The sequence below is a fragment of the Ovis canadensis genome, chromosome 12 (genome assembly GCF_042477335.2).
Source record: "Ovis canadensis isolate MfBH-ARS-UI-01 breed Bighorn chromosome 12, ARS-UI_OviCan_v2, whole genome shotgun sequence".
Classification (NCBI taxonomy): domain Eukaryota; kingdom Metazoa; phylum Chordata; class Mammalia; order Artiodactyla; family Bovidae; genus Ovis; species Ovis canadensis.
Genome location: NC_091256.1, coordinates 50,567,856 through 50,585,151, shown reverse-complemented (window position 1 = coordinate 50,585,151; position 17,296 = coordinate 50,567,856). Strand labels below are relative to the sequence as shown.

At 36.3% G+C, this 17,296-nt stretch overlaps 1 protein-coding gene across 7 annotated transcripts in view; it reads right to left on the bottom strand.

Annotated features, from left to right (window-relative positions):
• Positions 1-17,296, bottom strand: part of SUCO (SUN domain containing ossification factor) — an 88,846-nt gene that overhangs the window by 58,496 nt on the left and 13,054 nt on the right. For all 7 annotated transcript variants that reach the window (XM_069545665.1, XM_069545666.1, XM_069545668.1 and 4 more), the window contains exons 2-4: positions 10,215-10,323; positions 8,435-8,545; positions 5,938-6,098 (exon numbers count right to left, since the gene is read on the bottom strand). In XM_069545665.1, the coding sequence (XP_069401766.1) occupies positions 5,938-6,098; positions 8,435-8,545; positions 10,215-10,323 (381 nt within the window). The remainder of the gene's footprint in view (positions 1-5,937; positions 6,099-8,434; positions 8,546-10,214; positions 10,324-17,296) is intronic.

The window sequence follows — 17,296 nt, the reverse complement described above, 5'->3', positions numbered from 1 at the left end:
CTAAATCAAATCCCTTATGATTATACAGTGGAAGTGAGAAATAGATTTAAGGGACTAGATCTGATAGATGGAGTGCCTGATGAACTATGGACGGAAGTTCGTGATATTGTACAGGAGACAGGGATCAAGACCATCCCCATGGAAAAGAAATGCAAAAAAGCAAAACTGCTGTCTGGGGAGGCCTTACAAATAGCTGTGAAAAGAAGAGAAGCGAAAAGAAAAGGAGAAAAGGAAAGATATAAGCATCGGAATGCAGAGTTCCAAAGAATAGCAAAAGGAGATAAGAAAGCCTTCTCCAGCGATCAATGCAAAGAAATAGAGGAAAACAACAGAATGGGAAAGACTAGAGATCTCTTCAAGAAACTGGGAGATACCAAGGGACTATTTCATGCAAAGATGGGCTCGATAAAGGACAGAAATGGTCTGGACCTAACAGAAGCAGAAGATATGAAGACGACGTGGCAAGAATACACAGAAGAACTGTATAAAAAAGATCTTCACGACCAAGATAATCACGATGGTGTGATCACTCACCTAGAGCCAGACATCCTGGAATGTGAAGTCAAGCGGGCCTTAGAAAGCATCACTACAAACAAAGCTAGTGGAGGTGATGGAATTCCAGTTGAGCTGTTTCAAGTCCTGAAAGATGATGCTGTGAAAGTGCTGCACTCAATATGCCAGCAAATTTGGAAAACTCAGCAGTGGCCACAGGACTGGAAAAGGTCAGTTTTCATTCCAATCCCAAAGAAAGGCAATGCCAAAGAATGCTCAAACGACCGCACAATTGCACTCATCTCACATGCTAGTAAAGTAACGCTCAAAATTCTCCAAGCCAGGCTTCAGCAATATGTGAACCGTGAACTCCCTGATGTTCAAGCTGGTTTTAGAAAAGGCAGAGGAACTAGAGATCAAATTGCCAACATCTGCTGGATCATAGAAAAAGCAAGAGAGTTCCGGAAAAACATCTGTTTTTGCTTTATTGACTATGCCAAAGCCTTTGACTGTGTGGATCACAATAAACTGTGGAAAATTCTGAAAGAGATGGGAATACCAGACCACCTGACCTGTCTCTTGAGAAACCTATATGCAGGTCAGGAAGCAACAGTTAGAACTGAACATGGAATAACAGACTGGTTCCAAATAGGAAAAGGAGTATGTCAAGGCTGTATACTGTCACCCTGCTTATTTAACTTCTATGCAGAGTACATCATGTGAAACACTGGGCTGGAAGAAACACAAGCTAGAATCAAGATTGCTGGGAAAAATATCAGTAACTTCAGATAGGCAGATGACACCACCCTTATGGCAGAAAGTGAAAAGGAACTAGAAAGCCTCTTGATGAAAGTGAAAGGGGAGAGTGAAAAAGTCGTTAAAGCTCAACATTCAGAAAACTAAGATCATGGCATCTGGTCCCATTAGTTCATGGGAAATAGATGGGGAAACAGTGGTAACAGTGGCTGACTTTATTGTTTTGGGGCTCCAAAATCACTGCAGATGGTGACTGCAGCCATGAAATTAAAAGATGCTTACTCCTTGGAAGAAATGTTATGACAAACCTAGATAGCATATTACAAAGCAGAGACATTACTTTGCCAACAAAGGTCCACCTAGTCAAGGCTATGGTTTTTCCAGTGGTCATATATGGATGTGAGAGTTGGACTATGAAGAAGGCTGAGCACCAAAGAATTGATACTTTCAAACTGTGGTGTTGGAGAAGACTCTTGAGAGTCCCTTGGACTGCAAGGAGATCCAACCAGTCCATTCTGAAGGAGATCAGTCCTAGGTGTTCTTTGGAAGGAATGATGCTAAAGCTGAAACTCCAGTACTTTGGCCACCTCATGTGAGGAGTTGACTCACTGGAAAAGACAGATGGTGGGAGGGACTGGGGGCAGGAGAAGGGGACAACAGAGGATGAGATGGCTGGATGGCATCACTGACTCGATGGACATGAGTTTGAGTGGACTCCAGGAGTTGGTGATGGACAGGGAGGCCTGGCGTGCTGCAATTCATGGGGTCACAAAGAGTCGGACACGACTGAGCAACTGAACTGAGCCAATATTAGAGTTATTGCCTACAGTATCAAGAAATCATCTATTATCTCAAAATGCTTCACTAAAGTTCCTAAAGCACTTTTATAATTTCATTTTAAAAATATATATCTTAGTATTTTTCCCTAACTTACTTTCATTTCACTAGACAATCATGTTCAATATAGTGAGAAAATGAGATGTACTGTTCAGATATATAGTATCTAGACTTAAATACTAAGTGTTTAATATTAAAAAAATTTAAAATCTGTCATTATTTCTAAGCATGTCTTCTGTTCCCTCGTCCCTTACCAGGGTGAACTCCTAAATGGTAACTGTACCATCTTTGTGTACAACTCCTTCAACCCAGTCCCTCATATTCTAGAAAAGAGCATATATCTAAAAAGTGCCTGAGGCAGAAAAATAGTAGTAATGATAAAAATTATACTAACTCATGCATATACTCTTACTCTATGCCAGATACTGTCCTATACATTTTATATAAGCTGACTCATTTGACAAAGGACATGTTTAATATACTATTAAAAGAAAGGGGTTTTGTTCTTTGTACTGTTGCTGAAGCTAGGCGTATAAAAGAGACTTTCTAAATTAAGGAAACTTTAAACATCACTAATCATCAGGGAAAAGGAAAATCAAGACCACAAAGAGATATCTGTCAGATGGCTATTATCGAAAAGTTTACAGGGATTTCTCTGGTGGTACAGTGGTTAAGAATCCACTTCCCAAAGGAGGGACCTGGGTTCAATCTCTTGCCTGGGAACTAAGATTCCCTATGCTGTGGGGCACCTAAGCCTGTGCACTGCTACTAGAGAATAATCCCCACTCGTCACAACTGAAAGAAAGCCCATGCATAGCAATGAAGATCCAGTGCAGCCAAAACTAAATAAATTCAAAAAAAAAAAAAAAAGGACTAAGTAACAAATGTTGGCCAAGGATGTGGAGAAAAGAGAACCCATGCACACTGTTGGTGGAGATGTGAATAGGTGCATCCACTGCAGAAAACAGTATGGAGGTTTCTCAAAAAAATTAAAACTATGACCCAGCAATTTCCCTTGGAGTATGTACTCGAAAAAAAACAGAACTCTAATTTGAAAAGATACATGTACTCAATGTTCACAACAGCATTATTTACAATTCCCAACTCATGGAAACAACCTAAGTGTTCACCAACAGATGAATGGATAAAGAAGCTGTCATATATATACCCACACGTGCAATGGAATACTACCCAGCAAAAAAAAAAGAATGAAATCTTGCCATTTGCAGCAACATGGATGGACTTGGAGGGCATTATGCTAAAAGTGAAATAAGTCAGAGAAAGATAAATACTGTATGAGATAGCTTATATGGGAAATCTAAAAACTACAACAAATTAGTGAACGTAACAAAAAAAAAAAGCAGACGCACAGATATAGAGACCAAACTAGTGGCTACCAATGGGGACGGTTCAGTTCAGTTCAGTCACTCAGTCGTGTCCAACTCTTTGTGACCCCACATACTGCAGCACACCAGGCTTCCCTATCCCACATCACCAACTCCTGAAGCCTACTCAAACCACGTCCATTGAGTCGGTGATGCCATCCAACCACCTTATCCTCTGTCGTCTCTTGCTCCTCCTGCCTTCAATCTTTCCCAGCATCAGCGTCTTTCCAAGAGTTGGTTCTTTGCATCAGGTGGCCAAAGAATTGGAGTTTCAGCCTCAGCATCAGTCCTTGCAATGAAGATTCAGGACCGATTTCCTTTAGGATTGACTGGTTGGACCTCCTTGCAGTCCAAGGGACTCTCAACAGTCTTCTCCAACCACTCAGTTCAAAAGCATCAATTCTTCAATGCTCACTTTTCTTTATAGTCCAACTCTCACATCCATACATGACTACTGGAAAAACCACAGCTTTGACTAGATAGACCTTTGTTGACAAAGTAATGTCTCTGCTTTTCAATATGCTGTCTAGGTTGGTCACAGCATTTCTTTCAAAGGGCAAGCATCTTTTATTTTCATGGTTGCAGTCACCATCACCAGTGATTTTGGAGCCCCCAAAACTAAAGTCTGTCACTGTTTCCACTGTTTCTCCATCTATTTGCCATGAAGTGATGGGACCACCTGCCATTATCTTAGTTTTCTGAATGTTGAACTTTAAGCCAACTTGTTCACTCTCCTCTTTCACTTTCATCAAGAGGCTCTTTAGTTCTTTCTCACTTTCTGCCATAGGGTGTATCATCTGCGTATCTGAGGTTCATGATATTTCTCCCAGCAATCTTGATTCCAGCTTGTGCTTCTTCCAGCCCAGCATTTCGCATGATGTACTCTGCATATAAGTTAAATAATCAGGGTGACAATATACAGCTTTGACGTACTCCTTTTCCTATTTGGAACCAGTCTGTTGTTCCATGTCTAGTTCTACCTGTTGCTTCCTGACTTGCATACACATTTCATAGAAGGCAGGTAAGGTGGTCTGGTATTCCCATCTCTTCAGAACTTTCCACAGTTTGTTGTGATCCACACAAAGGCTTTGGTGTAGTCAATAAAGCAAAAATAGACATTTCTCTGGAATTCTCTTGTGTTTTCAATGATCCAGCAGATGTTGGCAATTTAATCTCTGGTTCTTCTGCCTTTTCTAAATCCAGCTTGAACATCTGGAAGGTCACAGTTCATGTACAATTGAAGCCTGGCTTGGAGAATTTTGAACATTATTTTGCTAGCATGTGAGATGAGTGCAACTGTGCAATAGTTTGAACATTCTTTCACATTGCCTTTCTTTGGGATTGGAATGAAAACTGACACTTTCCAGTCTTGTGGCAACTGAGTTTTCCAAATTTGCTGGCATATTAAGTGCAGCAGTTACACAGCATTATCTTTTAGGATTTGAAATAGCTCAACTGGAATTCCATCACCTCCACTAGCTTTGTTCGTAGTGATGCCTCCTAAGGCCATTTGACTTCACACGCCAGGATGTCTGGTTCTAGGTGAGTGATCACACCATCATGATCATCTGGGTCATGAAGATCTTTTTCTGTACAGTTCTTCTATGTATTCTTGCCACCTCTTCTTCATATCTTCTGCTTCTGTTAGGTCCATACCATTTCTGTCCTTTATTGTGCTCATCTTTGCATGAAATGTTCCCTTGGTATCTCGAACTTTCTTGAAGAGATCTCTAGTTTTTCCCATTGTATTGTTTTCCTCTAATTCTTTGCACTGATTGCTAAGGAAGGCTTTTTTCTCTCTCTTTGCTATTCCTTGGAACTCTGCATTCAAATGGGTATATCTTTCCTTTTGTGTAGGAAGGAGCAATACAGGGGTGGGGAAGTGAGAGGCACAAAGTACTGGGTATAAGACAGGCTCAAGTATGTCGCATAAAACATGGAGAATAGAGTCAATACTTTGTAATAACTGAAAATGGAAAGTAGCCTTTAAAAATGGTGTAAAACATTTTTAAAAGAGAGAAAAAGAAACCAAAATATTCCAAATTTATCTAAATATGCTGAATATTTATTATCAAGCTTGAAAAAGTTAGCTATCATACAAAGACATATTATGAATGGAATGACATGGTAATACTTAATGGAGATGAACACTCTGACACTGGAATTTTTGATAATTATAGGAAAGATTATTCAGTTAAGTTTCATGTTTCTTAAACAAGAATCTCACTTTACCTATATTATGCAGATAATTCATGCCTGGGATACAATCAACTTCCCTGAGTTAGACAGAAGAATAAATACTCATTATGCCATAAGATCATTACATTTAAAAATAAAAAAATTAAAAACACAAAACAGGTGCATTATTATATAGGTCTACTATATAGACTAAAGGTCAAATTTAAGTATCAAAGAAATTTTTCTGTCATTATCTAATGATGTTCTTTTTTTCTTTGTAATGACTTACTCAAGTTTTGAGATTGGAGTGACCTCTGAGGTAGATGAACTGGAAATATTTTCATTATTTTCACTGTCCACAACTACACTGGAAGAATCTTCATGAAGATCAACTGTAGGGAGTGTTTCAGTCACAGATGGACTTAACTTTTTTGACTCCGCATCCTGTTTCTAAAAAAGTCAGTTATATTTAATGCTGGGATTAACAAATTCTCTATTTGAAGAGGATATTATAAAAAGTATGTCTCAAAAGTAACAATATAATGTTCACTAAAAATTACTTTTATAAAAGTCCCTTCTTCTAACATGACCATCCTAAGGAATACATCTCATATTACAATACAGGCTCTACAGATTTGTCATAGCATTTCATAAGCCAGGACAAAGCAGCTTGTCTTTCTTCTTTCCTATTTTGTATCAGGACCTACAAAATTTCTCTCTTACTATAATTACACCTTAATGTATCCTACAGCAACACCGAAATCCTATGTAAATACATGAAACAGTATCTATTAAATAGCATTACTATTTATTAGTATAAAACTATATACTAGTATTTAATATATAATAGTATAAATTAAAATAGTATAAAATAGTGTACCACATAGTTTTTTGTCCCTGAGTGGTTTAGAAGATAATGTGTATCAAGAAGTAACAATACAAGGCATGTATAAATAACATTACAAGGCAATACAAGGCTGCTCTTTTAAGGCCTGTATGCTGTTTCACTCTTCCAAAATATAATCTGAAATGTACTTAACACCTACTTATCTTTGAAAACCTCTTATAAGTACTTCCCTCCACCAACCAACTCCATATAGAATTAGCCATTCCCCTTCTTCTATGCCTCCACTGTTATCTGTATAGACTTTAATCACACCGTAATTGCCCTTATTTATTTCTCTTCTTCAATTCCATTATAATTGTCTTGAGTACAGACTATGTTTTTTTGATCTTCATGTTCTTAGTGCCTAGCAAGTACTAGTACCTAGCACACAGTAGACAATACTTACTAAGTGAGTATCAAATGAGAGAGAGGTACTCATGCTCAGTTCAAAGAAAAGAGAAACTAAGGACTACGATGAACTAGAAGAACTAGGACTTTGAAGAAAAGGACAAGCCAGTACAGCAACAGAAAGAAAATAAGAGGCAGAGTCAGAAGAATATAAAATAAGGACTGTGATATAAAATTAAAACATAAAAGAAAATAAATATAAAACAATATAAAAGAATATAAAATTAACAATGTGATATAAAACAAAAATTCTTTATAAAATAAGAAAATAAAATAAAATGTGATCATTTGAGGAATTTACACTGGAATGAAAAGTTGGCAAAGGAATACAAATAGTTTGCATAATTTATGACGGAGGCTTTGAGAAAAGAACCATCACATTATTATCAAATATTGCATTATCATTTGACATAAAAAATTAATAAGATATTTTACACTATTTTTTTTCTTTTATTAATACTAAAGTCTCCAAAATCGATGTGAATCTTATACTTAACAGCTAATCTCAACTAAGACTATCCACATTTCCAATGTGCAAGAGCCACAGGTAGCTAGTGGCTACTGTACTGAACAGCACAAGTCTCTAAAGATGCAGTAAGCACTTCAATGTACTTGAACAAGAGAATACCATGAGAAAAATTTAGGAAAATGAAAAATGGCAAGACTGGGATACTTGTATAACTGAAGGGCTACAGAGATCACTTTTCCCTTACTCTGATGCATAAATCTTTTCCAAATGTCCTCCAAAATTCATTAAAATGAAATGTACTATCTCTCCCTAGATAACCCAATTAAATCATAAAATAACTCCGGCTATGTTTCTTTAAAAAGCATTTCCCCTTCTTTAAAGCTGAAATTTATTTTTGTTAATATTTAAGAGATTTAGTTTTTCCTTAGTCCTTCTTCCTTCCAGATCAAATATCCCCAGTTTCTTCAGTTATTACTGATATTAAATGGTTTCCAGATACATCAGCATTCTGATCAACTTACACTCTGGTCTAGTTTTACATATTTCATAAAAGCTGGCATACAAAGTGAAAAATAACATTTAGGATATAATATGAGAGAAAAGGGGAAAAAACATAATCTATTAATGATTATTTATTAATATTCCACACTAAGTGATAAAATTTTGGTGTCAAAATACTCTGTATTCTACATACAAATACTTTAAGTCAGAAAAAATGTCCCGACATCTGAAAACCCGACAGAAGATAAGTAATTATACTGAGCCAAAATGGAACCTAAAAAGAAAGATTTACAACCAAACCTATACTACAAGGAAAATGGTCACATTTACTATTACATCAGTAATTTTGAATTTTCTCAAAAACAGTACCTAACAGGTGACTAGTATTAAAGCTAGTTGCACGGTATCACAAAAAGAAAGGGGAAAAAAAAATATACAATATGTTGACCAAATAAATGTATTCTATGTTGTGAAGTGGTTTGAAAAGCCGTATCATTAAAAAATCAAAGGAACAAATCTTACCTGTACATTCACATTGTAGTCATCTTTTAATTTGTTTTCTTCTGGAGGAACAGGTAAGCTTGAATCTACTTTTCCCGATAATTCAGCATTGACAGGTCCCCCTCTTTCATCCTATATTGCAACAAAGAAAAGGCCGACTGATAAAATTGCTTCACAAAACAGTCCTGAAGCAATATTAAGATTGTCTTTCCATTCAACCAAAACACTTTATTGTGATTTTAATAATTTTGTTTCCATGCTTATTGTCTACCTTCATGCATTACTCTCCTTACTGCTTCACTTCAAATGTATACTACATGTGTACACTAGCAGTACAGTAATGAGCATAGCTGCCTTCCAAATATACACTACATTTGATTTCTTAATAAGCACTTTAGTCCTACCACCCAGCACTATATGTTAGACACACAGGAAGATCAGTAAATATCTGGTAAATATATATGCTTATAGCTTTTTGTGTCATCTCTTTTGATACTGTTAAGTTAGAATTTCAGATATATTTTCTTTAAATGTATATTCTGGCATATAAGTTTCATAAAAGCAAAGTTCATATCCATCATATTCTAACCCTATAAAGAACATAATAGGTAACCAAATGTTTACTGAAATAATGTCTATTTCCCCTTCCTTAACACTTTGCTTAAATTCATTTTTAACAACATTTAAGTCTTATTTCTCATCAAAGAAGAGATTAGCTTTAAGTCTTACAGATTGTGCATAGAGGCATACAATTATACTTTTTTTGGAGAGGTATCCAGCAAGAGTCTTCAAAATTTTAACTGCTCTATCCTTGAAACCGATCCTGTATAACTCAGAAATTTAAATCCATTCTAAACATCATGCCAAAAAAAGAAAGCACCCAAGCATATAATTAAAAGTTTATGCATACACACACACACACAAATGCAGACACAAACACGCATGTATAAACACAGCTGAGAGCCTCTCAATCAAAAAAGTGCTTAGATAAATTTAACATATCCATACAATGGAATAAAAATGTAGCTATTCAAAACAACACAGTAACATACAAAGGTATCCACAAGATACTGCTGGGGAAGAGGGCAAGTCAACTTGTGCAATATTTATGGCATTTTACTAAAAATTAAAACATTAATTTGTGAGCTATGATGTATCTACACCCAAAGACAATGGTCTGAGTGTTTTAATAAGAAACAGCAAATTATGGTTCCTTTGGGGATGGGAAGGGGATACAAAGATGAATATCTTACAGTGTGTATAAATTATTCCTCTAAGTTAAAATAAGAATGTTGATTTTCGGGGGAGGGGGTGAGGGGGAGCCAAATCTAGCTGAAGTCAATAATCACCTTTTACGATTTAAAATGATAATAAACTATTTAGAGACCATCAGATTTTTTTGCCTCTGTCTATTCACTCTACCCAATTATATGAAACAAAGTACATAGCCAATCATTTCAGGTTCTCCCTACAATTCTCATTTCTAATAGTTCTTAATTTATAAGACTCAGGTTTCTTTAGAGACACTTTAAGTAGTTAAAGTATTAAAAAGAGAGTCCTAGTTTTCAGTTCTCTGAACAGGTACTATTTTTCTCCTTATAATATGAGCAGTAAGAATAAATAAATAAATATTTAGGTTAATTTCAGAATTACCTAAGTAACTCCTCAAAGTATAGCAAAGAAAATTACAAACCTCCATCAAAAATAATGTCACAGTATTTTTGAAATATTTTTACTCCAAATGTTTTGAGAAGACAGAAAGCTAATACACAAATTACAACTTCATCTTTATTTAAGGTACCTTTTTCTGGGATTGTACATCTTCATTTTCTAGTGCACAATTGTCATCTTGAGAGTAATACAATGAAGCTGAAGAACTCTCTTTACAACACACATGCCAACTTGGAAGCCTGTAAAACATCCACCGTCACCATCCAGAAAAAAAAAAAGGTAAGGTTGTTAAATCAACATATTCCATACCATGAACTAGAATTTGAGGCAAGAGACAAACAGATGGTTCTTATCCTAATGTTCTTGACAATTTGACCATTTAACAATGAAGACAAATGTACATAAGACAAAGGCTTTTTATTTAATACCCTAAGAAAAATATAAAGCGTTATCAGCACTCCAAGTAAGACATCATTAATCTCACAAAGGTAAAACAGGAAATACTTCACAATAATAAGAGTATCTATCTGACAATTATCACAGAAGGAACAGAGAAAGTTGACGAACAGCTAACCTCCTCAAAAGCACCAGATGCCACTGATATTCTAAATTCTACCAAATATTTAAGAACAAATAATGCTAAAGCTACCTGAACAATTTCAAAGTATAGAAGTAAAGCTTCCAAATTATTTTATAGGGAACAAAACAATGATATCAAAAATTAATGGAAACAGTACATATATATAAATACTATAGGTTAATAATACATATGAAATCAGACACAAAAGTTCTGAAGAAAATAAAAAAGAAAAAAATCTCCATTAACATACCCAAGATGCAACACACCACTGTTATGGTCAAGTAGAGTTTAGCTCTGATATTCCAAAATGGTTTAGAATATATTTACTTTGCTATGCAAAAATATCAAGGAAAAGAAATCTCATTATCATCACCAAAGGACATCTGATAAATTTATGCAGCCATCCAGATTTTAAAAGTCAATAAAATAGTAATACATAGATATTTAACATGAGAAATACATAGTACATGCATAACATATAAGCCTAAGAGTCACTATCATAATCAGTGAAGAAACCAAAATATCCCTATTTAGATCTGAAACAAGAATGTCCATTATCACTAGTATTACATAATATGAGGACAAAGGTAGCATAAAAACAGGAAAGGATACAGTAAAATTACCAACAATTGCAGATGAGTTTATATGGTTGGAAAGCTAAAAAGTGTTAAAAGAAGGCTTGGGTATAAAATAATATTCCTAACCCACTCCAGTACTCTTGCCTGGAAAATCCCACGAAGGAGGCTGGTAGGCTGCAGTTCATGGGGTCGCTAAGAGTCAAGACATGACTGAGCGACTTCACTTTTCACTTTCATGCACTGGAGAAGGAAATGGCAACCCACTCCAGTATTCTTGCCTGGAGAATCCCAGGGATGGGGAAGCCTGGTGGACAGCTGTCTATGGGGTCGCACAGAGTCGGACACGACTGAAGAGTTTGCCCTTTTTTTCCCCTGCCTCACTATCTGAGCTGTGGCATCTCATGTTCTCTAGCCTTTTTACTGGGATTATATCTTCTGCTTCACTGGTTAATAGGCGTTCAGACTTGATCTGAATTATACCACTGGGTTTCCTCAGTCTCCAGCTTTAAGACAGCAGAATTTCTCAGATTCCATAATCGTGTGACTCAACATCTCATTTTACATATAGTGGCTTCTATTTCTCTGAAGAACCCTAGTACACCTGACATTAGTATGTACTACATTATTAGCATATTTACCCTATTGATAAAGCTACCCTATAGCTTTATCAATAGTATCACTGTTTACCTCTAATATATCAGTCCCTATACAAAGACAGATGCTAATTAAAGACAGACCTGCAAAGATATCCTTAATTTTGTGTATAAGAAAAAAGCCTAAAATAGATAAAAATGATCACCAACTAGGAACTGTCAAGAAATTTTAAATCACCAAAGTAAAATGAAATAACACAAACCCACACCAACTACACTGAAGAAGAATGAATCTCTATAATACAGTCTTTACTGTCAACAAGTTCTCCCAGGTGAATTAGACATGCATGCCCCATCATTACGAATCACTGGGTCACATTAAAACAGCTGAGGGCACTTTGCTACATGACTAAATGGATCTGATTCCATACTACTGAAGCAACTTTCAAAAACTGTACTGTGAAAACCCCAAGCCTGATGAAATTACTTTCAAAATTTTTTAGAAATTCAGCACCAGAAATCACAACAAGCAAGATAAATGGAGCCCCTGACACTCTCCCCTCAGACTCTATTACTATTGATTAAATCGATTGTGAGCCAAGTATATCCTCTTACACTTAAACTCTTCGAGAATCAATTTCATATCCCTAACTACTTTAGCCCCTCCCCATATAGCCAAAACCTGCAAACATCAGGTGTTTAACAAATACTTACTAAAGAGGGTTCTTAGGGGAACTGTTTTGTAGCACACAGCAGAAACAAAATCCAATCACTTTTCATTCCTCTTCCCATCAGCCCCACCTCCTGCCTGGACCACTACCACCACCTCCCCAACTCAACCACCCATCCACCACCCCCTCACACAAACACAAAACATAGAATCTGGAAAATAAGAGGACACTTGTGTCTTGTTGTCACCCCTCTCCACTGCCACCCCGCTAATGTGGCATGGATTCACCATTCATATGGAAAGGTATCAACTTTTAGAGTAGATGTAATTAAAAGTCTTGTAAAATTTGCATTTGAGTGTCATTTAGGATACAAAAAGCTAACCATCTTCTAAAACCTGTAAACTAAGTTATAAAGCAGAATAATTTTTTTATTAAAGAGGAAAATATAGGGCACATTACAAAATATTAGAGCAGAAGACCACAGTCAAAACTGGTAGGTAGGATGCAGGTAAAACAGCAGCAGGAAAACTATCCTTCTGAGCCCATCTGGAGACAAATTGAATACAAAAGAGCCACTCTTTCAACTCAAGAAGATAAAGGACAGTTTAAATCTAAGGGAAAAAGGACTCTTAAGGACAGAAATCACTGAAAGAAAAACCAAACCAAAAGATTAAAACCAAAAGTTGGTTCTCCAAGGAAAATATTAAAAAGACAAACCTCTGGAAAAACTGGTAAAGGAGAGTTGGTGATATGAATTAACAAAATATGTTCTAAAAGCATGAAATAACCACAGGCAAGACATATTTTTTTAATTATAAAATATTAACAGCTATATATACTAATATATTTGAAAACTCAGAAGACATGGATGTTTCTAGAAAAATAACAAAATTGGGACAAAGTATACAAAAATTGGAATTCACTGACAATAATGTAAAAATTTTGAATGGATTAATCAACACCTTATCTAGAGAAAAGGAAATCCCAATCTTTTTTCCCCCTACTTTTTATTTGGAAATAATTTGAAGCTTTCAGAAGAAATGCCAACATAGTACAAAGAACAACTGCAAACCCTCTCTACCTGCTGTGAACCATTTGTCCCATCATTTGCCATTCTCACAGCAAGTTCATGGCCCTCTCTTTCCCCACTCCATGTAATCTATCTCAAAGTATCTCTGTACGTGTTTCCTCAGAAAAAAGGATATTTTCTTACACAACCACACTACAATTAACAATCTGAGTAAATGTTACATTGACACAATAATCTATGTCCCCAGAGGTGTCCTATCAGCATTCCCCCTCCCCTCCTCAACCCCAAGCACAGAATCAAGTCTAAGACCACGTCCTGTGTCTTTAGCCTCCTTTAACCTGGAACAGTTCTTGGCCTTTATCTTATATGGTACTGACACTTTTGAAGGACATAATCCTTTTATTTTTAAATACCATGGTCCTTTTTTTGAGGTTTGTCTTATGTTTCATCACGACCAGATTCAGGTTATATATTCCTAGCTGGAATCCTTCCTAAGAAATGTGTCTTTCTCAGGGTACCATCTCCAGAAGCATCGGATATCCATCTGTTTCAGTACTTGCAATTCCACTTTTACATACTTCTTAAGAGAAATGAAAACTATGTGTACAAAAATGCCCACAATAGCTTTTACTCCTAATAGCCAAAACCTGAAAGTTGTCCAGATGCTCAACAACAGGAGAATATAAATAAACTGTTGTATACTCATACAATGTGTTATACTAGTTCTCACAATCAAAAGGAATGAATTACAAATGAATGAAATAAGACGGATAAATGTTAGAAACATTACACTGAGTGAAAGAAGTCAGACACAAGAATAAATACTGTATTAATTCTATTTAAATAGGTTTCCAGAAGTAGCAAAACTAATCCATGGTGATAGAAATCAAATCTCCAGTTGCTTCAGGGAATTCTGTAGAATGTGACATGAGAAAACACTCTGGAGTGATAGAAATGCTCTACATCTTGATGGGTGTGAGTTACACAGATGTATGCATTTGTCAAAACTGATCCAACTATACAGCTGACAACATATGCACTTAGCTGTATGTAAACTATTTCAATTTAAAAAATAAGCAAAAAAGTCAATATTTTCCTCCCCAGCAATAACAAGATAGAAAATAAACCATTAGCAGTAACAATTTTTTAAAAAATTTAGAAATTAACCTTAAAAACTACACAACCATTTACAGAGGAAAAAATATTAACTCTAATAAAGACCATAAAATGAAGAGACAACTGAAGATCTAGTATGTTTATGGATGGAGTGCTGCTGACAGCAAAGTAAAGATAGCAGTTCTCCCCGAACTAATTCAGCACTCCAATATAATTCTTATCAAAATACCTGAAGGATCCTTACCATATAGCACAGGGAACTCTACTCAATACACTGTAATAATCTATGTGGGAAAAGAAAATGAGAAAGAACAGATATATGTATATATATAACAATCACTCTGCTGTATGCCTGCAACCGACACAACACTGTGAATTTACTATATACTCCAATATAAGCTAAAAAAATTTTTTAAAGAAAATCCTAGAGAAAAAAACCTAAAGGATGTTCTAAATATGGAAAAACTGATCTAAGAAAAACTATATTAACAAAAAAAGCAAAGGCAAGTGGTTCACCTTGCCAGATAATTAAGATTTATCGCAAAACCACTCTAATTAGCCTATAGTATTAGGACAGCAAAAGATAAGCAAATGGAACAGAATACTCTCAAATGCATTTGTTGGTATAAAGTCTCTCTTTAGAAGCAGCATACATGCAAAGGGCTCAATAAATACTCAGTGAATAAATGACAACAGCCCTTCCTGAGGCATCTGTCACACTACTCAGAATTCAAACAACGGTGATTCCAGTAACTAAAACAAGTTAGTGTTTTTGTTTTTTTTAAAGTGTTAGGTAGAAGGAAATAGGAAAAAGAATGAGATTAATAGCATTATACCATTTACGCAAATTTTAAAACATATAAACAAAACATTATTTTTGGAAGAAATCAGAAATCTAAGTAAATACATGAAGATTAACTGGAAAAACACATCAAATATACTCCAGGGTAAATGCCCAACATGGGGGAGATAGAAGCGAAAATGAAGATAGAATATAAAAGAGTAATGATGTAAAGTGGAGGGAAAAAGGGGGACCTATGCTGGGAGGGATTGGGGGCAGGAGGAAAAGGGGACAACAGAGGATGAGATGGCTGGATGGCATCACCGACTCAATGGACATGAGTTTGAGTGAACTCCGGGAGTTGGTGATGGACAGGGAGGCCGGGCGTGTTGTGATTCATGGGGGTCGCAAAGAGTCGGACACGACTGAGTGACTGAACTGATAAAGAATGTAGCATTAACTGAGTATGACCAATCTGATTCTAAGTATCTGATGTCTCTAGAAGAGAACACAGTCTCTCTTTAATGTGTCAAGCTGTTTACATTAAAATATTAATTTAACTTTTACAAATAAAGAAAATTACCCTCAGAAGTTAATTGGTCAAAAGTCACTCAACCAATCTAGATCTCTCCAAAGCCTATCATCTTTCTGTCCTGCTACATTTCCCATGGCATATTCTCTAGTCAACAGATAAATGAAAAGAAAGGTGAGAAAATAACATTCATCCATTCTCTTAAGAACTGATCATGTTATTAAGACTAGTTACTGCAGATACAAATATAAGAACTATCATAAAGGAGGGGCAATGTTTACCCCTTGATTTAGATGCCAGCCCCAAGAGACAAATTTTATAGTGTAGTGACTAGGGCATGGACTTCAGAGTCAAAACTTGTTGTTGTTCAGTCACTAAGGCCTGTCCAACTTTTTGCAACCCCATGGACTGCAGCACTCCAGGCTTCCCTGTCCTTTACTATTTACCAGAGTTTGTTCAAATTCATGCCCATTGAAATGGTGATGCTATCTAACCATCTCATCCTCTGCCACCCCCTTCATTTCCTTCAGTCTTTTCCAGCATCACGGTCTTTTCCAGAGTCAGTTCTTCGCATCAGGTAGCCAAGTATTGGAGCTTTAGCAATAGTCCTTCCAAGGCATATTCAGGGTTAATTTCCTTTAGGATTTACTGGCTTGATATCCTTGCAGTCCTGGGGACTCAAGAGCCTTCTCTAGCACCACAATTCAAAAGCATCGATTCTTTGGTGCTCAGCCTTCTTTATAAACCAACTCTTACATCCTGGGTTCCCCCTTTTATTATGTGCATTCTCTTGAACAAACTAATTACAAAAGCTGTAAGTCTCAACATAAACACTGTAAAACAGGAAAATGAAATAATGCACGTGCAATGCTTCAGTTCAGCTACTCAGCTGTGTCCGACTCTTTGCAACCTCATGGACTGTAGCACACCAGGCTTCCCAGTCCATCACCAACTCCCAGAGCTTACTCAAACTCACATCCACTGAGTTGGTCATGCCATCCAACCATCTCATCCTTTGTTGACCCTTCTCCTCCTCCCTTCAATCTTTCCCAGCATCAGGGTCTTTTCTAATGAGTCAGTTCTTCACACTAGGTGGCCAAAGTCCTAATGGAGCTTCAGCATCAGTCCTTCCAATGAATATTCAGGACTGATTCCCTTTGGGATTGACTGACTGGTTTGATCTTGCAGTCCAAGGGACTCTCAAGTCTTCTCCAACGCCACAATTCAAAAGCATCAATTCTTCAGCGCTCAGTTTTCTTCATAGTCCAACTCTCACAGGCATACACAACTAATGGAAAAACCATAGCTTTCATTAGATGAACTCTTGCCGA